Genomic DNA, 23,569 nt, shown 5'->3' on the forward strand with positions numbered 1-23,569 from the left:
CCCTTCAGCCTCCGACACTCCAGGGAAAACAGCCCCAGCCTGTTCAGCCTCTCCCTGTAGCTTAGATCCTCCAACCCTGGCAACATCCTTGTAAATGTTTTCTGAACCCTTTCAAGTTTCACAACATCTTTCCGATAGGAAGGAGACCAGAATTGCACGCAATATTCCAATAGTGGCCTAACCAATGTCCTGTACAGCCGCAACATGACCTCCCAACTCCTGTACTCAATACTCTGACCAATAAAGGAAAGCATACCAAACGCCTTCTTTACTATCCTATCTACCTGCGACTCCACTTTCAAGGAGCTATGAACCTGCACTCCAAGGTCTCTTTGTTCAGCAACACTCCTCAGGACCTTACCATTAAGTGTATAAGTCCTGCTAAGATTTGCTTTCCGAAAATGCAGTACCTCACATTTATCTGCATTAAACTCCATCTGCCACTTCTCAGCCCATTGGCCCATCTGGTCAAGATCCTGTTGTAATCTGAGGTAACCCTCTTCGCTGTCCACTACACCTCCAATTTCGGTGTCATCTGCAAACTTACTAACTGTACCTCTTCTGCTCGCATCCAAATCATTTACGTAAAACGTAGAGGACCCAGCACCGATCCTTGTGGCACTCCACTGGTCACAGGCCTCCAGTCTGAAAAACAACCCTCCACCACCACCCTCTGCCTTCTACCTTTGAGCCAGTTCTGTATCCAAATGGTTAGTTCTCTCTGTATTCCATGAGATCTAACCTTGCTAATCAGTCTCCCATGGGGAACCTTGTCGAACAACTTACTGAAGTCCATATAGATCACATCTACTGCTCTGCCCTCATCAGTCCTCTTTGTTACTTCCTCAAAAAACTCAATCAAATTTGTGAGACATGATTTCCCACGCACAAAGCCATGTTGACTCTACCGAACCAGTCCTTGCCTTTCCAAATACATGTAAATCCGGTCCCTCAGGATTCCCTCCAACAACTTGCCCACCACCGAGGTCAGGCTCACCGGTCTATAGTTCCCTGGCTTGTCTTTACCGCCCTTCTTAAGCAATGGCACCACGTTTGCCAACCTCCAGTCTTCCGGCACCTCATCTGTGACTATCGATGATACAAATATCTCAGCAAGAGGCCCAGCAATCACTTCTCTAGCTTCCCACAGAGCTCTCGGGTACACCTGATCAGGTCCTGGGGATTTATCCATCTTTAACCGTTTCAAGACATTCAGCACTTCCTCCTCTGTAATCTGGACATTTTGCAAGATGCCACTATCTATTTCCCTACAGTCTATATCTTCCATATCCTTTCCACAGTAAATACTAATGCAAAATATTCATTTAGTATCTCCCCCATTTTCTGTGGCTCCACACAAAGGCCAACTTCCTGACCTTTGAGGGGTCCTATTCTCTCCCTGGTTACCCTTTTGTCCTTAATACATTTATAAAACCCCTTTGGATTCTCCTTAATTCTATTTGCCAAGGCTATCTCATGTCCCCATTTTGCCCTCCTGATTTCCCTCTTAAGTATACTCCTACTTCCTTTATACTCTTCTAAGGATTCACTCGATCTATCCTGTCTATACCTGACATATGCTTCCTTCTTTTCCTTAACCAAACCCTCAATTTCTTTAGTCATCCAGCATTCCCTATACCTACCAGCCTTCCCTTTCACCCTGACAGGAATATACTTTCTCTGGATTCTTGTTATCTCATTTCTGAAGGCTTCCCATTTTCCAGCCGTCCCTTTACCTGTGAACATCTGCCTCCAATCAGCTTTCAAAGGTTCTTGCCCAATACCGTCAAAGTCGGCCTTTCTCCAATTTAGAACTTCAACTTTTAGATCTGGTCTATCCTTTTCCATCACGATTTTAAAACAAATAGAATTATGGTCGCTGACCCCAAAGCGCTCCCCCACTGACACCTCAGTCACCTGCCCTGCCTTATTTCCAAGAGTAGGTCAAGGTTTGCACCTTCTCTAGTAGGTACATCCACATACTGAATCAGAAAATTGTCTTGTACACACTTAAGAAATTCCTCTCCATCTAAACCTTTAACACTATGGCAGTCCCAGTTGATGTTTGGAAAGTTAAAATCCCTGACCATAACCACCCTATTATTCTTACAGATAGCTGAGATCTCCTTACAAGTTTGTTTCTCAATTTCCCTCTGACTATTAGGGGGTCTATAATACAATCCCAATAAGGTGATCATCCCTTTCTTATTTCTCAGTTCCACGCAAATAACTTCCCTGGATGTATTTCCGGGAATATCCTCCCTCAGCACAGCTGTAATGCTATCCCTTATCAAAAATGCCACTCCCCCTCCTCTCTTGCCTCCCTTTCTATCCTTCCTGTAGCATTTGTATCCTGGAACATTAAGTTGCCAGTCCTGCCCATCCCTGAGCCATGTTTCCGTAATTGCTATGATATCCCATTCCCATGTTCCTAACCATGCCCTGAGTTCATCTGCCTTCCCTGTTAGGCCCCTTGCATTGAAATAAATGCAGTTTAATTTATTAGTCCTACCTTGTCCCTGCCTGCCCTGAATGTTTGACTCACTTCTGTTCTCAACTGTACCAGTCTCAGATTGATCTCTTTCCTCACTATCTCCCTGGCTCCCCCCCACCTTACTCGTTTAAATCCTCCCGGCAGTTCTAGCAAATTTCCCTGCCAGTATATTAGTCCCCTTTCAATTTAGGTGCAATCCATCCTTCTTGTACAGGTCACTTCTACCCCAAAAGAGATTTCAATGATCCAAAAATGTGAATCCTTCTCCCATACACCAGCTCCTCAGCCATGCATTCATCTGCTCTATCCTCCTATTCCTGCCCTCACTAGCTTGTAGCACCGGGAGTAATCCAGATATTACTACCCTTGAGGACCTCCTTTTTAAATTTCTACCTAACTCTCTGTAATCTCCCTTCAGAATCTCAACCTTTTCCCTTCCAATGTCATTGGTTCCAGTGTGGATAATGACCTCTTGCTGGACCCTCTCCCTCGTGAGAACATTCTGCACCCTCTCTGAGACATCCTTGATCCTGGCACCAGGGAAACAACACACCATTCTGCTTTTTCTCTGCTGGCCACAGAAACGTCTGTCTGTACCTTGAACTATAGAATCCCCTAACACAATTGATCTCTTGGAACCAGACATACCCCTCGTTGCATTAGAGCCAGTCTCAATACCAGAAACTTGGCTGTTCGTGCTACGTTCCCCTGAGAATCCATCACCCTCTACATATTCCAAAACAGCATACCTGTATGAAATGGGCATATCCACAAAAAGATACTAGCTACCTACCTCTCTTACCCTTCCTGGAGTTAACCCATCTATGTGACTGTATCTGAGACCTTCCCCCCTTCCTATAACTGCCATCTATCACATACTGTTGCTGTTGCAAATTCCTCATTGCTTCTATGTGTTTCTCCAACTGATCCACTCGATCGGATAAGATTCGCGTCCAACAGCATTTATGGCAGATATAATCCACAGTAATACTTAAACTCTCTTTAAACTACCACATCTGACAAGAAGTACACATCACTGCAAAGGCCATTTTTGCTCCTTCACAATCTACACACCCAGAAAATAACACTGTCTTATTCCTCTACAAACACTGCCCCAGGTTAAATTAATAGCTATGGCTTATATTTTAAGTTTAATCAAGAGACTTATCTCCAAAAACATATAATCAAGAAAGAATCCACTGTACTCACTACTGCAGCCTTTCTCTTGGACAGACTTAAAACAACAATTAACTTATCTGATTCTGTGTTGTGAACTTCGCCCAAACAGTTCCCCCAAGATTAGTTGTGAATTTCACTGTTTGTTAATTTTCCCAGATGCACTCCGATGTCCAGCGATATACAAATTCAAACAGCAAAGGCGGTAACTGTGCAGGTTTTCTCTCTCTCTCTCTCTCTCCTGCACTGTCCTCAGTGTTTTAAAAAAAGCACTTGAAACCTTCTACAAGAAGATAAACATAGACATATCGGAACCTCTGCCTTTATGACCCCTTTTAAAAAAAAACCAAGGACAACATGACCTTGTTAAAGGAGCAGCACCATCACAGAATTATGGTTGTTACAACTCTGATGGGAGGATCATGCTGGTCATCAACCACTACTACTCCAAGAGACGTCCCAGAAGTGTAAATATCCCATTGAATGTTCAAGGTGGTTAATTTGCTTTACAGTTCTCAAGGACAAAAGAAAATCAACTAAGTTTCATCAATAAACACAAGAAGTATTATGAATACATTTAGGCTTTAATGTGGCAAAACGGGTTACTAACAATTATACAAGCTTAAACTATATCCCCTTTAAATCCCACAACACCAGGTTATAGTCCAACAGGTTGATTTGGAAGCACTAGCTTTTGAAATGCTTCTACTTCATCAGGTGGTCCTTCATCCGCCTGATCAAGGAGTGTTGCTCCGAAAGCTAGTGCTTCCAAATCAACCTGTTGGACTATAACCTGGTGTTGTGGGATTTTTAACTTTGTCCACCCCAGTCCAACACCGGCACCTCCAAATCATGCCCTTTAAATTCAACACACACACACATTCATACACAGACAGGATAACAACAACTTGTTATGTGTGGGAAAAATAGGCAAAAATGAACATTTTAGGTATGAAAGAGTCCAACCACTAAGGGGAATGAGGGCACTTTCTCACAGCTCTTTTGAATTCTACTGATGAGATGACTTTGCTTGGGAGAAAAACACTGCAGATACTGGAATCCAAAGGAGACAAACAGGAAGTTGGAAGAACATAGCAAGCTAAGCAGCATCAGGAGGTGGAGAAGTCGTCATTTTGGGTCAAGACCCTTCATCAGGATTACTCTGCTGTTGGCCACAGGGTGATGGAAGATCTTCAGTTAGGGTAGCCAATCAATTAGGCTCAGTTATTCTATTGAGTTAGTAATTCAGTTTTCAGGGCCTTTGAGTGTTGTATTTTACTTCACATGAGTACTCACTGAGTACATGGTGTGGCGAGTACTCATGTAACTTAGCCAATGTGCTCTGTATCATATGCTGCAGGCAAGGATGCCCTGAGGCATGGTACATTGGTGAGACCAAGCAGACACTATAACAACGGATGAATGGATACCGCACAACAATCACCAGACAGGAGTGTTCCTTCCTATTTGGGGAACACTTCAGAGGTCCGGGACATTCGGCCTTGGACCTTCGGGTGACCATCCTCCAAGGTGGAGTTCGGGACAAGCACAACACAGAGTGGCTGAACAGAAGCCGATAGCAAAGTTCGGTACCCATGGGGATGGCCTCAACAGGGACCTTGGGTTCATGTCGCACGACAGGTGACCCCACTACACAATACACACACGTGCACACACACCCACACACTCCTACATGCTGACACATCTATGCAAACCCTCCCTCACACACAAGCTCTCTCTCATGCACACACATTCATCCCCCATACTCACAATAACACACACCCTCTCACACATATCCCATCACACTCTCACACACATTTAACCAAGCTTGCACACACTCTATCACGTGCACTCACACCCACAAGCACACACATGCCCACTCAATCTGTCGCTCCTACATACACATACATATCAGCTTATGGGGTGAATCTGTTTCTGCAGAATTACATTTTATTTTGCTCAAAAACTGCATGAATCCATGTAAAACTACACAGAGGGTTTGTCAGTCTGACATCGCATTGGGCCACAGACAGACTTCACACCTATTGTTTAAAAAGCTGAGCTATCTTGAGAATGTTAAAAATCACACAACACCAGGTTATAGTCCAACAGGTTTAATTGGAAGCACACTAGCTTTCGGAGCGACGCTCCTTCATCAGGTGACACAATTACCTGATGAAGGAGCGTCACTCCGAAAGCTAGTGTGCTTCCAATTAAACCTGTTGGACTATAACATGGTGTTGTGTGATTTTTAACTTTGTACACCCCAGTCCAACACCTGCATCTCCGAATCATATCTTGAGAATGTAATTTAAAAGAAATTCTGGAATTTACATATCAAAGAACAGAAACCAGCATATCCCCATTATAAAAGATGAAAGTTTTAATCTAAGATTATTTACTATATCACATCTCCATGACACTGAACTCCTTTGGCTAGAAGTTCTGTGAGCACGATCTTAACCTCCACAACCACCTGATGAAGGAGCAGCGCTCCGAAAGCTAGTGCTTCCAAATAAACCTGTTGGACTATAACTTGGTGTTGTGTGATTTTTAACTTTGTCTAGCAAAAGTTAGCAAATCCACCTTTTTGAACAGCTCTGCTTTTCTGAGGATCACTTGATCTTTTGGAAACAGTAAGTGATGTATAAAACAGTTCCACTTTGGACCTCCAAGTTCCAAAAAATCACATGGTAAACACTCTCCAGGCTTTGTGCAAAACTACAATTTTTTTTACAGTTTTCATTTTAAAAACTGTGGTTCTTGAAAGAGTCCTAAATCACGATCAATACTAATAATGGGTCAAAAAAAGCATTTATAGCAGCCAGTGTGCACTGGTAATGATTTTTGGCCACCGAGAATGTTTCATGACTCGGAGGTGCATGTTTTGTTCTGGGGTGGTCAAAGTTAAAAATCACACAACGCCAGGTTATAGTTCAACAGGTTTATTTGGAAGCACTAGTTTATGAAGGAACGACGCTCCAAAAGCTAGTGCTTCTAGATGAACCTGTTGGACTATAACTTGGTGTTGTGTGATTTGAGAATGTTTCAGTTTATTCTCTCTCAACATTTTGTGGCTTTAGGACAAATAAAGGCGGGCATCAAAAATAAGCCTTTAAAGTGAACGTCCATACTTTATCTTTTCAATAAGTTATGTGCTCCACCAGTATATTCTCATCCTTGGAAAGCTCCTTTCATGGGACAACTCGTTTGATGATACTCGCAGCTTGAACTTCCTGGACCAATGGTATAGGATGTGGGTGGGACTGAAGGAGCGCGGGAAAAGCAGTGTCATGGCGCGGTGCTGAATGTTACTTTGTTACGGTTTCTGTCTGTTCCGCAATCTCGGCTGGAAAGTCACCATCGTTTCCCTTTAGACCAGAGCCGTTGATCGTCTCGCGAGGGACGAACTGAAGAGCAAAGGCTGGCAGGAGGAGGAGGTGGTGGTGGTGGTGGGGGAAGATAGAGAGGATGGACAGTTTCCAGAAAGTCGAGAAGATCGGAGAAGGGACGTATGGTGTGGTATATAAAGCCAAAAATAAAGACACTGGTGAAGTGGTGGCCCTGAAGAAAATTCGACTAGACACGTGAGTGGCGGGGTTCTTTTGAAAGTTTGTGAGCGACCGATAGCGAGATTATTATAACCGGCATATACGGGTCTTGGCGCAGGCACAAAAGATCCAGCAGGATGCAACCACTTTTATGCTTTGTTGGCGCTGGTTAAGACTGCAATAGTTTTGTGTAAACTTTTTATCCACGGGAGGAGTTATAGTTTTTTTAAAAAAAATAAACATTAGATACTGCACGCGTTTACTGCCCGAATTCTGTAACTTCCTGAAATACAGATTGTGTTAATGGTGGCGACAGGCCTTGTAATGTGTACGACTGATCTTGTAACAACAGAGGGAGTGGAGAATTAAGAGTTATTGATGATCGAGGCAGTAGTCCAATCTGCTTTCCCCATGATGCCAAAACTTTAGGTACTCCTTAATGTCCGTTGCACACTGATTTTGACTAAAGTTTTTGGTTCATTTTACTGATTCCTATCATGACTTATACAGTAGTACAGCTGTGTACTGCACGCCATTGTATGGACGAGGAAAATCTTCAGATTAGATTCTCTACTGACTGAGCTTAATCTTCGCTAAGGTAGTAATGAGGGGCACTATAATTAACCTGAAGGGGTCTTGAGATAGCAACAGAAGACGTTAGCCCGAATTCCAACACCAACAAAGTAGGCAAAAATCCACTGGCATGATACAATTATAATAGTTTTTAATATTAACAGTCTACAGTCCATGTTTTGATGATGGAAGCTGAATCACTGAATATGTTTAACAAAGAAGTAGATTTTTAGGCACTGAAGGTGACAAGGGCATAGGGCAAGAGCAGGAGTATGGCATTGAGATACAGAATCAGTCATGGTCACATTGAATGATGGACAGAGCTCAATGGGCCAAATGACCAATCTTGCTCCTGTTTCCCATGTTTTGTCCATACGTCATCATGAGCAATGAGTATGATTGTTCACCTAGGAATTCTGTGTCATTGGTAATAAGTTCCTTTGTGGCTGATGGGCCCAATCCTAGAGCCACATCTCCAAGCAAACATTTGGCAAGTATTTTCGGAAATGGAAATGGTCTTCGGTCTCAATCGTTGTTCGATGTGGGGTTGCCACCCTGTAAGTCCTAAACATTGAATCCAGACACTATGAAGTCCACACGGAGGAAGTACTGAGGGTGGGAAAGGCACAAAATACTGGATGGGAAACTCTACCAAGAGTGGCTCAGTAGCAGCAGTACTACTGACCAAGCTGGTTGGGTCCTAAAGGACATAGCTGCTAGACTGGGTCTATGGAAGGTGATGAGCAAACCAATAAGAATGAAAAACATACTTGACCTCATCCTTGGCAGTCTGCTAGCTGCAGACACACCTGTCCATGACAGTGTTGGTAAGAGTGACCACCACACAGTCTTTGTGGAGGTGAAGTCTCACCGCATTGAGAATAACTTCAGTTGTGTTGTGCGGCACTATCACTGTGCTAAATGGGACAGACTTCAAACAGATCTAGCATCTCAAGACTGGGCATCCATGAGGTGCTGTGAGCCATTAACAGCAGTAGAATCGTACTCTAGTGCAATCTGTAACCTCGTGGCCTGCTTTATCTCCCACTCAACCATTACCATCGAGCCAGGGATCGACTCTGGTTCAATGGAGAGTGCAGGAGGGCATGGCAGGAGCAGCAGCAGTCATTCCTGAAAATGAGGTGTCAACCTGGTGAAGCCACCAAACAGCATAAGCAAGTGATAGACAGAGCTAAGTGATCCCACAAGCAACGGATCAGATCTAAGCTCTGCAATCCCACCAAATCCAACTCTCATGGAGGACGAGGCTCCACAAATATCCCCATCCTCATTGGAAGACCCAACATGCCATTGCAAAAGTTAAGACTGAAGCATTCACAATAATCTTCAGCCAGAAGTGGCAAGTGGATGTTCAGCTGGGAATATTGCCATCTCTGATCATGCAACGGTATAATTAATGGTTAAGCTTAAGGGTGATGCAATGGGCTCACGGTACTGATGATTAGATCCCTTCATTCTCAAGGACAAGAATATCTCTAGGAGTGTGAAGCTTTTTTAGCCACCAACTCAGGTACAGCTGGTAATCCGTCCGTTGTTTGGGAGACTGCTAAGGCCTATGTTAGAGGGATAATTACCTCATACTCTGCCAGCCAGAAGCGATGGAAGGGAGTGCAGCAGCGTCTGCTCGAGGCATGATTGAAGGCAGTTGAGATGGCATATTACAGTCGATCATCACTGACTGAGCTGCAGCGGATCATAGCCCTTTGATTCACCTTAAACTTCATGCTTACGCATACAGCCAGGAAGGAACTTTCCTTTACAAAGCAGAGGCTGTTTAAGCATGGTGATAGGGTGGGTAAATATTTGGCATATCTGGTTAGGAAGAAGAATACCTCCCAGTCTATTGCTTATATTAGGGAAGGGAATGGGACTCTTTTGATGGTAAAAATATCAATGAGGCATTTCAGAGGTTTTACTCTGAATGCTGTGAGGACAGATGGGATAAGATGGAGTCTTTATTTTAGGAATTTGGATCTTCCCGGTATGGCTGCTGAGCAGGCGTCTCTCCTTAGTGCTCAGTTAACAGCTGAAGAGATCCAGGAGGCAGTGAGGCAGCTTCAAAGTGGAAAGGCACCCGGCTCTGATGGCTTGCCCAGTGAGTTTTATAAAGAATTTGTAAACATACTGTCAGGGCCGATGCTCGACATTTATAACTATTCATATAGTTGGGATTGCCTCCCGCCATCCTTGAGAGAGGCGAATATTTGCCTTATCCTCAAGAAAGGGGAGGACTCTGGTTCTTACAGACCCATCTTGCTTTTAAACTCTGATTTTAAAATTTTATCAAAGACTCTAGAATTGAGGTTGGAAAGGGTGTTGCCCTCTATTGTAAAGAAGGATCAGATGGGCTTTATAAAGATCTTCTAATAGTGTTAGGAGGTTGCTGTGCCAGCAGCGATTGGTTCAAGGGTTGGTGGTCTCCTTGGATGGGGAGAAAACATTTGATTGGGTGGAATGGCCACATCTTTTTTATACTCTGGAGTGGTTTGGCCTGGATGAAGTGTTTACTAGATGGGTAAGGATTCTCTGGCAGTGGTTCTCACCAATGGTATACGGTCTGATAATTTTAACACTGGTAGGGGCAGTCGGCAAGGCAGTCTCCTTTCACCTTTGCTTTTAACATTGGTGATTGAGCCATTGGCAGAAGCCATTCGTGGGGACCCTAATATAGCTGCCCCAAAGGTGGGGTCGAAGGTGCATGAGATCACATTATATGTGGATGACTTTCTCATTTTTCTTTTGAACCCGGCAGTTTCGGTGCCCTGTTTGATACGGTGTATTAGTTCATTTGGCTTTTTCTCAGGTTACAAGATCAATTTTTCAAAGTTGGATGCTATGTCTATGGAGGGGTCTTAGGGGAATACTGGACGTTGAAGGTGGGTTTCCCTTTAAGGGAGCACAAGGAAGCTTTCTTTATTTGGGTCTGTCTGTTACCCCCAGTTTTGATCAGTTATTCAAGGCTAATTTTGTTTATTTGTTTCACAAGATTAAACAAGACCGTCAAAGATGGGAGGCCCTTCTAATATCATGGCTAGGTCGAATTGCTCTTATTGAAATGCATATTCTTCCTCGCTTATTATACCCTCTGCGGATGCTTCCCTTGCTTTTTCTGAGACAAACGTTTCGGAAATTAAATGATTGGTTTAGTTCTTTTATTTGGTATCATAAGTGGCCCCTTATTAAACTTACAAAATTGCAAATGCTCCAGGGGTTGGGAGGAGTGGATCTCCCGGATGTCAGAAGATATCGGCTGAGCTCCCTTCTATCTTTTGAGAGTGATTGGGCCTGTGAGGACTCAGCATCGATGTGGTTGGACATTGAGGCCTCCCAGGCAGAGTGTCCTCTTATTAACCTGTTGTTTCTGGACAAAATGAGGATAGTTGCAGAACACTGCCGCAATCCAATAGTTATTAACACTGTCAAAGCGTGAAGGGCAATGAGACAGTTGGAGGGTAATATGTCTAAAACATCTTTCCATACTCCCATAGTTGGTGTACCACATTTCTGGCCAGGAACAGTGGATCCTGGGTTTATGTCCTGGGCGGATAGGGGTGTTTCTTGTTTGGGTGACCTGTTTGAAGATGAAACATTAATGTCATTTGATCAAATAACTCGTAAGTAAGGATTATCGAGTCAGGGCCTCTTCCGTATTTTTCAGATCAGAGATTTTATCCGAAAGGAGACCATGCTTTTGACTGAGTGTTATAGATCTGATACAGAAAAGAGGGTGCTTCAGGCTAGGATCACTCTTTCAGTGAGTACTGTCTATCATTTGTTGGGGGGAGGTTCCTCTGGTGACATTGAGTGATTACGGGAGGTCTGGGAGAGAGAGGGAGGGGTGGAGATCACTCCTGAAACATGGGAGGACATTTGTAAGAATGTGAGGTAGAGTTTGATATGTAACAGGACCCCTGCTATGCAGTTAAAGATTCTTCATTGGGCTCATCTGGCCCCAGATGGTCTTGCAAAATTTAAGCAAGGAGCATCTTCAATGTGCCCCAAATGTAAAATAAATATAGGTACCCTCACACCCATCGTTTGTGATCTTGCCACAGGCTCTGTGTATACTGGAGTGCTGTAGCAGGAATAATAGAGAGGGTCTTGGGGACCGAAGTCAAGGTGGACCCCGTCTCTCTTCTCCTGGGTTTGCTGAATGTATCTCCCTTACATATACATGGGAGAAGGCTTTTTAGCATCCTCACTTTTTGTGCGAGGAAGAACATTCTGATGTGCTGGGTGTCTGAGAACCCCCTGGGTCTGTCGGGGTGGCATGAGTTAATTATGGAACACATTCCTTTGGACTTCCTTAGAAATATGGTGCACCAGAAAATGGACAATTTTTATAAGACATGGCAGCTCTTTTTGAATTATTTGGAAGCAAATCTGTCTGCCATTTTAATTAGTGCTTTTGTCTAGCCACAATGGTTTGGTTTAGTAAGCCTAATGTCCTGAAAGGAAGAATTTAGAGCAAACGTGGGTGTAATAATTGATGCCCTCGAAGGTTGAGAGCTATGTTCTTGTTACGCTGAGCAGCGTTATTTACTTATTTATTTATTGATGTGTAATGAGTGTAGTTGTGAGTTCTTTTAGTATAGTAGTTGGTTTGTTGTTTATTGTTGTTGTTGTTGTTACACTGTTTCCACGTTTTTGTATTTGATAATTTTGTAAAAGAAAATTTTTTTCAATTAAAAATATCTTTAAAAAAACTAGAGTCTGTGGCAGTTGCTCGGTTGGGGATGAAAATCTCCCCAAGTTGAAGTCATACCTATCACCGAGGAAGATGGTTGTGGATGTTGGAGGTCAGTCATCTCAGCTCCAGGACATCTCTGTGGGAGTTCTTCAGGGTAGTGTTCTAGGCCCAACCATTTCCAGCTGCTTCATCAATGACCTTCCCTCCATTATAAGGTCCAAAGTGGGGTTGTTCACCGATGATTGATTGCACAATGTTCGGTATCATTCATGACTTCTCAGATACTGAAGCAGTCCATGTTCAAAAATGCAACAAGATCTGTACAATATTCCAGACCTGGGCTGACAAGTGGCAAGTAACATTTGCGCTACACAAATGCCAAGTAATGACCATCTCCAACAAGAGACAATCTAACTGTTGATCTTGATATTCAATGGTGTTACCATCAGTGAGTCCTTCACTATCAATGTCCTTGAGGTCAACGTTGACCAGAAACTCAACTGAAAAGTTTGAAAACGTGTACCAACAGATTTTAAAAGCAGCTTCTTCCCCAGTTATCAGACTTATAAACAAACTTCTCATATATTACCCCATGTTGTAACAACTGCTCCCACCGTCCCCTGGACTAGGAGGTGGTAAAATGATTGGATCACTGCTGCCAATACTTGGATCACTGAGTACTGTCAATAATGTCATTATACTAGCCAGAATATCCATTCAGACAAACCTCCTTTAGGTCAACATTAAACTAACTTAAAGGTTTCAGGATTATTTGCTTCAGATACCCTCTCTATGTAGAAGTCCATTTCACTTATCCTGACACAACATTGTCTTGTAGATGAGAATTGAAACTGTATCGTGGTGTACTTGCCCATAACAATGTGTGTAGAAGAGAGAGGATTTCTCTCAGTGTCTTGCTCAAAATTCCTCCCTCATTTAACACCGCAAAAAATGGGTGCGTAGCAACACGTGTGCTGCACAGTCCCAGTGTGACTCTCAATATGATGCACAGTCCAACACATGCACAACACACCGTCCGACACAGCCACGACGGAGTCCAACACATGGTCCCGTGCACAGACCCACACAGGCATGGGCACCCAGCCTTTGCTATAGTTTCATTGTAAGCTGCTTTAAAAAGGTGGTGCAGAGTTAGCAGGTGTTGTAATTCCACTTCTTTCATGTAAAGTAATCTGAGAATATTGAGACTTTGACAGAAAGGTCTATATTGTCTTGTTGATAGCTGACAGGATCCATTTATTTGGCATATGAATAAGCTTACAGTTTTTTGTCTCTCTTTTTGATTATTCTGTGTAGTAAATCATTGTCTTACAAACTGCTTTTGCATGCTGTCTTTCAGGGAAACTGAGGGGGTGCCAAGTACGGCCATACGAGAAATCTCCCTTCTGAAGGAACTCAGCCATCCCAACATTGTCGAGTAAGGACTTTGTGTTGTGTGGTTAAATGAAACATTGACTGTAAAGTGGGTCTTTACATTTTTATAGTATGTAATGAATTCCCTCAAACATCTAAAAGCACTTTACACATAGTAAGCTCTTCATTACATGGGGGAATGAGGCAGCCATTTTGCAAAAGTAAGATTGTACAGCAGTGGGGGAAATGTGTGCGATAAGATCATACTAAGAGCAGTAAAGAGCTGAATATTTGCGCAAAAATCACACTAGCGCTAAATGAGCTGAATATTTGCACTCATTAAGATCATGCTGGCAGCAGTGAACTGAAATTTGCGCAAAGATTGCATTGAGGTAAATACTTGAGCAAAGTAAGCTTGTCCTGTTGTCGGCTGTCTGGGATTCTGTGCTGCCTTGAGATCCATTTCTATGATCAGCACTAATGGTTTCTGAGAGGATGTAGATTCTATGGCATTTTAACTAGAAGTTCACATATATTTATGTCAATAGAAAAATGTAACAGCAGCAAATTCCTAAACTTACAAAGTCACCACATTTACGAGAGAAGAAACAGAGCAATAACAAAATGGAAAAGCAAGATCTGGAGGAACTGGCCAAATGCACCAGCAAGCAAACTGGTGTTTGAAACTTTTATCGCCTTACGGACGATGCAAAGAAGTTCTTTTAAAAAGAAAGATTATCACTCCTAAATATGTGCCATTAAGTTTGGGGTGATTAGGAGGTTCTAGTTTTGTGCAATTTTAGTTGAAGCAATAGTGGAGGTCTGAACCACACCATCCTCATGCCTGGAAACAGACCCCCATTTTCATACTGCACTGCGTGCTACACCAGTCCATCAATAACTGGTGATCTGAAGAACTGCAGTAGGCAGCCAGGTAACGTGTGGTATGAAGGAGTGGTCAAGCAGGGAGGTGAAATTCATGTTTAAACAGTGAAGCAGAATAATAAGGTCAAAGCTGTCTGTACATTCTGGTTTGTTTTGGACCTGTTCATGTCTTTGCTTTTTGTGATTGATGGAGTGTAGCTTTAGTAAACCATTATACATCTATCTCTCACCTGTTCTAAAAAGACCTGTGACTTCAAACTTTAGTCTGGTAGCATCCTGTACAGTTGTTCTGAAGCAGGACTGGAATGTGCTTCCAAATAGGTGGACACACTGTACCTGTGCTGTTAATTGGGGACACATTGTGAGCATGTGCAGCCTGCCAGAGCATTTTGCAGCCTAGTTTTAAAATGAGTAAATTCCTACACTGTCACTTCCCTAATGGAAAAATTCAGGTGAACATCAAACTTTATCCTCTAACAAGGAGGCAATGGCCTAGTGGTATTATCACTAGACTATTAATCCAGAAACTTTGGGACCCAGGCTCGAATCCAGCCGTGGCAGATGGTGGTATTTAAATTTTAAAAACTGGAATTGAAAATCCACTGATGACCATGGATCTATTGTCGATTGTCAGAAAAACTCATCTGGTTCACTAATGTCCTTTAGGGAAGGAAACTGCCATCCTTACCTGGTCTGGACTACGTGTGACTCTCAAAGTCCTCTGAAATGGCCTAGGAAGTGACTCTGTTGAAACGTCATAGTGATTGATACAACAAAGAAGTGAAACAGATGGACCAACTGACATTGGCCTAGGCACCAGAAAAGACAATGGCACAAACAGCCCTTGCAAAGTCGTCCTTACTGATATGGGGCTGAGCTGTCTCCCAGGGTAATCAAGCAACAGCCTGACATTGTCTGTAAGGTATGATTTTATGAGGATGACTATATCCTTGACACCATCATCACCATCCCTGATTTTCTCACCAACTGGACAGACCAAGTAGTAGTGGCACATTGACTCAGAGGGCAACTCTCTTCCAACTGTATACAATGTTCAACCTCAATCCATGAAGTCTCATGGCTTCAGGTTAAGCATTGGCAAGAAAAACTCTGACTGATTTACCATGTACTGTCCTCCCTTGACTGATGAATCAATGCCCAACCAATACTTGGAGGAAGCACTGAGGATGGCAAGGGCACAGAATGTACTATTTCAATATCCAGCACCGAGTGGCTTGGCAGCAATACTACTGATTGAGCTAGTTAGGTCATAAAGGACATAGCTGCTAGACTGGGTCTGTGGCAGGTAGTGAGGGAACCAACAAGAGGGAAAAATAATTCTGACCTCATCCTTACCAATCTGCCCTCAGCTCCAGATGCATCTGTCTATGACCGCATCATGTCAGAGTGACCACCACACAGTCATTGTGTGAATGGAATCCCACTCACGTTGAGAATACTCTCCATCATACTATGTGGCACTATCACTGTGCTAAATGAGCTGGATTTCAAACAGATCTAGCAGTTCAAGACTGGGCATCCATGAGGCACTGTGGGCTATCAACAGCGACAGAGTTGTATTCCAGCACAATCTGTAACCTCCTAGCCTGCTATATCTCACACTCAGCCATTACCATCGAGCCGGGGATCAATGCTGGTTCAATGGAGAATGCAGGAGGGCATGGCAGGAGCAGCAGAAGCTACAGGCATACCTAAAAATGAGGTGTCAACCTGGTGAAGCTACAAAACAGGACTACTTGCATGTCAAACAGCAAATGATATGCAGAAATCAGCAATCCCACAACTGATGGATCAAATCTAAGCTCTGAAGTTCTGCCAGATCCAGTCATGAATGGTAGTGGACAATTAAACAACCACAAATATCACAATCCTCAATGATTCAAGATCCAACAAATCCGTGTAAAAGATAAGGCTGAAGCATTCATAACAATCTTCAGCCAGAAGTGGCAAGTAGATGATCCATCTCTGCTTCCTCCAGTGGTCCCCAGCGTCACAGATACCAGTTTTCAGCCAATTCGGTTCACTCCACGTGATATGAAGAAATGGTTGTAGGCACTGGACAGTGCAAAGGCTATGAGCCCTGACAACATTCCAATAGTTCTGAAGACTTGTGCTCCAGAACATGCTGCTCCCCTTGTCAAGCTCTTTCAGTGCAGTTACAATACTGACTGTGTGGGCTTTCCCTAGGTATGTCCTGTACACAGATGGCAGGATAAATCCAACCTGGCCAATTACTGCCCTATCAGTGTATGATTGGTCATCAGTAAAGTGATGGAAGGTGTCATCAACAGTGCTATCAAGCAGCACCTGCTCAGTGATGCCCAGTTTGGGTTCCACCAGGGCCACTCAGCTCCTGACCTCATTACAGCCTTGGATCAAACGTGGACAAAAGAGCTGAATTCCATGCGTGAGATCAGAGCCCTTGACATGAAGGTCACTTTTGACTGTGGCATCAAGGAGCCCTCGCAAATTTGAAATCAATGAGTAGCAGGGAGCAAACTCTCTGGCTGGAGTCATACCTGGCACAAAGGAAGAAGGCTGTGTTTGTTAGAGGTCAGTCATCTCAGCTCCAGGACATCTCTGCTGGAATTCCTCAGGATAGAGTGCTTGCCCCAAACATTTTCAGCTGCTTCCTATATAATATTCCCTCCATCATAAGGTCAGAAGTGGGGGTGCTTGCTGATTGTGCAATGTTCAGCACCATTCATGACTCAGATACTGAAGCAGTCCGTGTCCAAATGCAACTAGATTTGGACATTATCCAGGTTTGGGCTGACAAGTGGCAAGTAATATTCGCACTACAGAAATGCCAGGCAATGACCATCTCCAACAAAAGACAATCTAACCACTGCCCTATGACATTCAATGGTGTTACCATCACTGAATCCCCCCACTATCAACATCCTTGGGGTTACCATTGGCCAGAAACTCAACTGGACTTGCCACATAAACACAGTGGCTACAAGAACAGGTTAGAGGTTAGGAATGCTATGGCAAGTAACTCACCTCCTGACTTCCCCAAAGCCTGTCTATCATCCAGTGACAGAAAGGAGGGATGGTGAGAGAGAGAGAGAGACAGAAATACAGATTATTTCAGGTTTTGACCTCCTATCAAAAGTGGTAAATGATGGACGTGGGGTGCTTGTTGGGGAGGTGTGGTGCTGTAGTAATGACACTGGGCTACTAATACAGTGGCCCAGTTTAATGTTTGAGCATATAGATTTAAATTCCACCTCACAACTGGTGGAACTGTAAGTTTTTAATTAATCAGGAATTAAATGCTAGGCTCCATGATGATGATCATAAATTGATAGGTTTTTATGAGAAAACAATTTGGTTCACTTATGCCCTTTAGGCAAGGAAATCTGCACTCCTTACCCAGTCTGACCTATGCATTCGTTCAATGTCAACAATGTGGTTGACTTAACTGAAGTCTGAAATAGCCAAACAAGCCACTCCATTCAAAGGTATTTAAAGACAGGCAACATCCCATGGAAGAATAAAGAGAAACAATGGAAAATTTCGGACAAGAAGTAACAGACTTTAAGTACAGAGGGAGGGATAGGAGGGAAGAGTTGAAAAGGCAGCTGCTGCTGCCTCTTTTTCTAAAAAAAAATGGGAATGGCAATTAGGATCTGAAATTGTTGAACACAGTGTTGAGTCCAGAAGGTTGTAAACTGCCCAATGAGATATTGTTCCTCCAGCTTCTGTTGAGCTACAGTCACGTAGTATAGGGGGTTAAGCACAGTGGGAGTGAAGCAAAGAATGAAAAAGACCAGGAACCAGAAGTTCAGGGTCACGCTTTGTGAACTGAATTGAGATGCTCAGCAAAACAAATTGAAATCTGCATGTGCTCTGTCATAACTCAGACAGAGTTGCTAATCTCACCAGTTTGCAATGGTGCAGACTGTTGTAAAAGGATCTGTGTAGCTAATGCAGAAACTTTTGAATCTCATCAATCTGGGTTGAAAATGGAGAGTGTGACAAGAAACTGATCTACAAAGAATGTAGTAAATCATCTTCCTCTGAGTTATAGACTATCATTATAACAACAGCTTGCATTTATATAGCACTTGTTTAAAGTGCTCAAGTGTAAATAGAGGAAAAAAATCCCACCAGTTTTGCATTTGCTGCTTGCCAATTGAATCTTTTGAAATGATTTAATCTATTGTGAGTCCTGCAAATTTCAGTATTTGTCACCATACAGTTGGTGAGAATGAGGTCTTTCAAGAAGAAATTGGGAATGAAGTTGGAACCCATGGCTGGATTACTAGTATTCCTCTTTTCCCCTCCCACCCTACTCCTTCAGGTTACTTGATGTCATTCACACGGAGAATAAACTGTATCTGGTCTTTGAGTTCCTGCACCAGGATCTGAAGAAATTCATGGACATCTCCTCAGTCAATGGGATCTCATTGCCACTCGTCAAGGTAAAATCATGTGGGTTTCATAGGGCAAAATTAAAAATGGAACGGATCCAAAGCAGGTCATCTTCTTGAGGTGGCTGGTATCTGCCCTAGTATGCGCTTTGCTGTGCAGTGACTTAATATATAAGTTTTCCAGACAACATGGTGGCTGTATCTGTGGTGCTGATTAAACCTGTTCAATTCACAAATGCGTAGACTTTCCTTAACTTTTATAGCATTTAGAAAACTTCATATAAATGTGTTCTCCACCCTATTAAAACTTCCCAAAATGATATTTGGTAAATTCATTGGATTAATTCTGCAATTGATGGGAAGCTGTACTTGCACGTTTCTTATTCGAGGGGAATTACAAAGTTCCTTCACAACCAGTTTATTGCGTTTTTGAAGCTTTGTTGTGTAGGCAGACATGGCAACAACTTGCACAGTGCAAGGATCCACAAATGGCAATGAGGTAAATGACCATTTCAATCTGTTTTTGACAGTATTATTTGAGCAGGAAATGTTGGAAAAAGAGCTCTAGTTTATTTCAACGGGTATGCTAGGATCTTTTGCATCCACCTGAATGTCTCATCCAAATGACGCAAAAACAAACAGTGGATCTGGTTTTCAAAATTATTTAATAATCTGGATAGCACAATTTTTATGTACTTTTATCAGTTCATGTGTGGTGGACAATCATCCTGTATTACAAATTGCTTGGTATTTGCAGATTTGTACATTGAGGATCCTATTGAGTTCTGTATACTTGGATTAGTATTCTTAATTGACCAAAGGGAGGAACTATCCTTGGCAGAAGGTTTGATTGGAGAAAGAAAGATGGGTCAGAACACACATTGGGCATTCTACTGAGCCATCATGTCCCTTTTGGTGTTTTGGAGGGGAGTATGGTGCTGCGCCTCTGCAGGAAGTGGTCCTTTACCATCCAAAGCTACCTCCAGACAGCTTGTGCGCACAATTTGTAATGTCATGCTAACCTCTCCTTTTGATGGTGGCATGTTTAACTTGGCAAATCCTTTGCATGTGTGGGGAAAGCGATATTTGTTACATATAGAAGAGCAACAGATTTCATCTTTTAATGTGTGTCAATTTCTTAGTTAATGATAACCCTCACTTTCTTTAACTGGGGTTTTCAAACCAATTTTATTTTTCGTAACCTGAAGTCACCGCCTACTTTCACAATGCCAGCTTGTGCATTTTCAGTGTGGAGATTTTGCTCTATCCCCATGTGACTCTGGAAATGACCCCTTGTCCAGGGTGTCATTTTCTCTTGTCGGGGTGTCTGGAACCAGAGGGTATAATTGAATGGTGGAATCATTCTTGATGAGCTGAAGACCTTGTCCTGATTCTATGTGAACATTTTACACATTGTGTCTCCTTAAATCCTTTTATATTGATGCTTTCCAGTGTTTTCAATGTAGCCCTGTGTCACCCACACTTTCTTAAGATGGCCCCTGCTTAAAACTGCAGGAATTATCTGCTGCTGGGCAGGCGAAGGATGACCTACTGGTCCATTGTTACTGTTGACATCATTGGATCACCAAAGCTCTGCACTCTGGTCTTTGGCATTATGTGCCTCAATTCTACATGAGTTTTATCAGTTCTTGAAAACTAGGTCTTCTCTTGAAGCAAGTGAACATGATTCTTTTCAACCTTTTGTGAGAGAGATTTCTTGTTTATTGTCCTTTATGATATTCAAACCTATATACAGCTAGGGAATGAGGTGGAATCTCAGTATTCTGCTATTTTTACAGCTGTGAATGTACACCCATGAATCTTATTGTTTAATCTTTTTTTGAACTGCAAGGCTTTCTTAATTTGCTTTTAATTTTGAGCTCAGACCCTGCAGCCATTATACACTCTAAGCTGGGAGTGTGGGGTGACCTTTAAGAGCAAAGGGTGTGGAATAGAGTGCTGTGAGCAGAATTTTTTTTAAAAAAGCTTGTGAGACTTGCCATTTTTACTGCTAGGACCCAACCCTCTAGGTTAAGTTATTAGTCCATGTTTGAAAAAAAATGCAAGGATTTAAAGCTGCCTGATAACTGTTCACTTGGTCAGAGTTCCTGGCACAGCCTGTGAGCTGGTGACCCCACTTAGGAAAGCCCTGGTCTAAAGACCTTACTTATCATCTAAATTAGCTATATGAATGGGAGCCCAGGAGTCTCCGATGAAGTTTGCATACTAGCTACGGGGTGTTGAGCTATTCCAGTTCTATATATCATTGACTCCGACCCAGTGGTTACTGTGATCTGTGCATTTGGTTATTGTGTATTGGTTAATAATTATGTGTTTCTCTTGTTCAGAGCTATCTATTCCAGCTACTGCAAGGACTTGCATTCTGCCATTCTCATCGGGTACTTCATCGTGACCTGAAACCGCAGAACCTCCTGATCAATGCAGAGGGTGCAATTAAACTAGCTGACTTTGGACTTGCAAGAGCTTTTGGCGTGCCTGTTCGCACATACACCCATGAGGTATGTCGTCCCCTTAACTGAATACAGCGATTCAAATGGACAGCAACATGTGCCAAGGTATCACGGGATGGGAATTGTTCATTTTGCTGTGTTACGACACTGGGTAAACCTCTCTGCTAATTTAAATCCGACAAACAGAAGCTCATCTCAAGAGGCAAAGAACTATCCCAGATTTCCGTATTTAAAGTAAAAATGAACAATTTTATTCTTTAAGTCCAACAGAGAACATTAAAACCACAACTACTTACAACTCCTTTCTCTTAAACCTATCTTTTACATCCCACTCTACAATACTGGTCTGATACATTCCCTCTTAAAGTTACGGCAAATCAACTTTGAACCCAGTTGTCATCATCAGATGTCAATCTTTCTCTGTAGATTTCTCTAGGTCGGCTTTGGGGTTCTGCTGCACAAATTTCTAATGGACAGGTACCTTTCAGAGAGCTAGCTGGCTAGCAGTCTATACTTGTTGGTGTTCTTGGCAGTTCTCGCCCAGCTGTTCAAAATGTCCAGTTTTATACCCTAAAACATCGGATCATTTCATTGGTTTGATGTCATCAAAACGTTAAATTCAAATTCGATTGGATTTTGGTATTTGGGACATAATTTAAACTGGCCAAATTTGAATCTGTTTTTGTACCATGGCAAGACAGCACCAGCTATTTGTGTCAACCAAATGTTACATTTTTAAATTGTTCAGCACACTCTCTGTGCTTTCAGTCCTTACCAGCTTCCTCTCTCTCTCTCTTAAAGGTACAGCATATACCTATACCTTCATAGCAGCTGCAAGTAATGTAATCATTCCCAGAAGCAGAGGAGAGAGCAATGGGTGACAGGTTTTAATGGGCAACTAGAGGCTGGAGCTTCTTGTGTTTGATAGTAACTGCGACTGGGGTTGCAGCTTGTCAGTGAAACTCATTTTGCCATTCAGTGGCATAGAGTTTCATAACTGCATTCTTCTGTCCTTGATCCATTTGCTGATGGTCTTTGAACTCGTTCTGAAATTATTTTTGTTTATTTTGAGATGGTCTTTGAACTCGTTCTGAAATTATTTTTGTTTATTTTGAGTGGCAACCAAAATAAAATAAAATGGGCCTTTTTTTTAATATGGTGCAGGAGTTGAGAAGATATGACCATTGTTCTTTGGATTGTGCTTTCCATGGGTGCTGCCTGACCTGCTGAGTATTTCCAGCATTAATGGCTTTTATTCCGAGGGTTAGAGCTCGGGTAAGTAGGAGAAATAGAGACCAAGGGAAAATTTTTTGTCAAATTTAAATACAACAAAGTGAATATTTATTAAAGAATCTTGATTGCCTTGATGTGGAATTCTCTGCAATTTCTCCATTGTCAGGGACTATTATTATTGATAAATATCACTGTTTGGACTAAAACGTCCAAAGATCTGTTAGAGGAAGTAAGGTGGGTATGAGTTTGAAATTTTTTTTTCTTTTTTGCAGGTTGTCACATTGTGGTATCGAGCCCCTGAAATCCTCTTGGGATGTAAATATTACTCCACTGCAGTTGATATCTGGAGTCTTGGCTGCATCTTCGCAGAAATGGTAACGGATTCTAAAGTTAGTGCAGCTCTGTGATAAGATGGTGATTAAACTGAGACATACATCAAAAACACACTCCTTTTATTAAAAAAAATCCTCTTTACATTTCTTCCTGTGTTCCTGCAACAGGCTGTTCATTCTAGGCAAGATGGTTATTTATTGGCTTGGTTTTATAGTTTGATAACATGGAAGTGTTGAAGTGGGACTCTTGCTTCTCTTGCCTCCTCACCCATCCCACTGCTCCACTAATTCTTCCCTCCCGTTTGCCAAAATGTCATAAAGCCTCAAATAAATTTTTATCTGGAGAAGAATTGGGGTGAATTTCATTGA

The 23,569-nt window shown here is 42.5% G+C and overlaps 1 protein-coding gene across 2 annotated transcripts in view; it reads left to right on the top strand.

Moving 5' to 3' along the window:
- The first annotated feature begins 6,940 nt into the window (after positions 1–6,940).
- cdk2 (cyclin dependent kinase 2) overlaps positions 6,941–23,569 on the top strand; it is a 30,071-nt gene continuing 13,442 nt past the window's right edge. The window contains exons 1-5 of one of the 2 annotated variants that reach the window (XM_072567400.1): positions 6,941–7,257; positions 13,866–13,943; positions 19,095–19,215; positions 21,513–21,683; positions 23,141–23,257. In XM_072567400.1, the coding sequence (XP_072423501.1) occupies positions 7,142–7,257; positions 13,866–13,943; positions 19,095–19,215; positions 21,513–21,683; positions 23,141–23,257 (603 nt within the window). In that variant the 5' untranslated portion in view covers positions 6,941–7,141. The remainder of the gene's footprint in view (positions 7,258–13,865; positions 13,944–19,094; positions 19,216–21,512; positions 21,684–23,140; positions 23,258–23,569) is intronic. The other variant, XM_072567401.1, reaches the window with a different exon arrangement.

This window comes from Chiloscyllium punctatum, chromosome X (assembly GCF_047496795.1).
Source record: "Chiloscyllium punctatum isolate Juve2018m chromosome X, sChiPun1.3, whole genome shotgun sequence".
In the NCBI taxonomy this organism is placed as follows: domain Eukaryota; kingdom Metazoa; phylum Chordata; class Chondrichthyes; order Orectolobiformes; family Hemiscylliidae; genus Chiloscyllium; species Chiloscyllium punctatum.